The sequence below is a fragment of the Plasmopara halstedii genome (assembly GCF_900000015.1).
Source record: "Plasmopara halstedii genome assembly, contig: Scaffold_1561, whole genome shotgun sequence".
NCBI lineage: Eukaryota > Oomycota > Peronosporomycetes > Peronosporales > Peronosporaceae > Plasmopara > Plasmopara halstedii.
The window spans coordinates 255,385-256,477 of record NW_020188473.1 but is presented as its reverse complement, the minus strand read 5'-3'; the positions used below and the strand labels follow the sequence as shown (position 1 = coordinate 256,477).

Genomic DNA, 1,093 nt, shown 5'->3' with positions numbered 1-1,093 from the left:
CCTTCGGATTGTCGCCCTGCGACGTATGGGTCAACCCCTAACGCTCCCGCGAGCTCTAGTTTGCGACCGCAAGAGCTCAGGGCCACTGTTTGAGCTCAGCTCATGGCCCTTCTAGTTCCACGGCTATTGCCGGGAAGCGCAGGGCGTCCTGATCTTTCTGATCAGAAACGTCCACGGCGTCTGGGCAATCTTGCTAAAGTGGCGTCTCAAACTCCCACGAGTTTTCGGAGTCGGGATATTCCCGCCAATTCACCAGATATTGGGTTTGACCCTTGCGACGTCGTCGTCTCACTAGACGTTCCACGTGATAGTGGACGTCATCGTTCTCATCGAAAAGAGTCGGTGGCAGGCGGTGACTCGTGATGCTCTTCGAGCCCTTGAGGACGAAGTTCTTCGTGATCGGATCTCCGCTGAGCGTCATGCTGAAGTAGCATATCGCTGTGCGGACGCTCTTGATGATTTGAAGCACGTCGTGCGCCGGCTGCATCACCTTGAGGACAACCGCACTCTGTCGGAGCGACTCCTAGCCGTAAAGCAGGCAAATGGGTCGCTGCATGCGACGGTGGAGCGCTTGGCACCATTGGAAATGGAGGTTGTTGCACTCCGTGCTCAAAGCCAATTGCTGGGTCAGCTTCTGGGTGGCCGAGGGCCCGAGGGATCCGCTCCGGCGCCAATGCTTCCGCGTTCACTTGCGCCGGATCCCGATACGGCTTGAGCAAGCCCATGTAAAACACCGAATGGGTGCGCATCCGTTTTGGAACGTTCAGCGTATACGCTAGGCCCTGCTTAGCCACAACCTTAGACAGTCCGATAAACAATGGACGAAGCTTCGTCCTAAAGATAGTAGAGGCTGCATATGTAGGAAGGCTTTTAGAGTTTAATAAAACCTGGTCCCCGACCTTAAAGCTTTCTACTTTGTCTCTTCCTTTTTCATCTGCATTCTGCAGGTCTTGGCTTTCAGCCATCGCATCGCGAACGTGTCGTGGGACACTTAGTCTGGTTGACAAGAATTCATCGACTTCTTTATGGATGGTGAGGGGCTGACATCAGCTAGCCGTTCGGCTATTCCTCCCCAACCAATCCCTGAGCCATG

The 1,093-nt window shown here is 54.5% G+C and overlaps 1 protein-coding gene across 1 annotated transcript; it reads right to left on the bottom strand.

Moving 5' to 3' along the window:
• Nucleotides 1–326: 326 nt before the first annotated feature.
• Nucleotides 327–965, bottom strand: PHALS_01458 (FOG: Transposon-encoded proteins with TYA, reverse transcriptase, integrase domains in various combinations; the record flags this gene model as incomplete). Its single annotated transcript, XM_024715851.1, has 1 exon — nt 327–965. The coding sequence occupies one exon, from the start codon at nt 963–965 to the stop codon at nt 327–329; it is 639 nt and encodes a 212-aa protein (XP_024581508.1).
• Between the last annotated feature and the right edge of the window lie 128 nt (nt 966–1,093).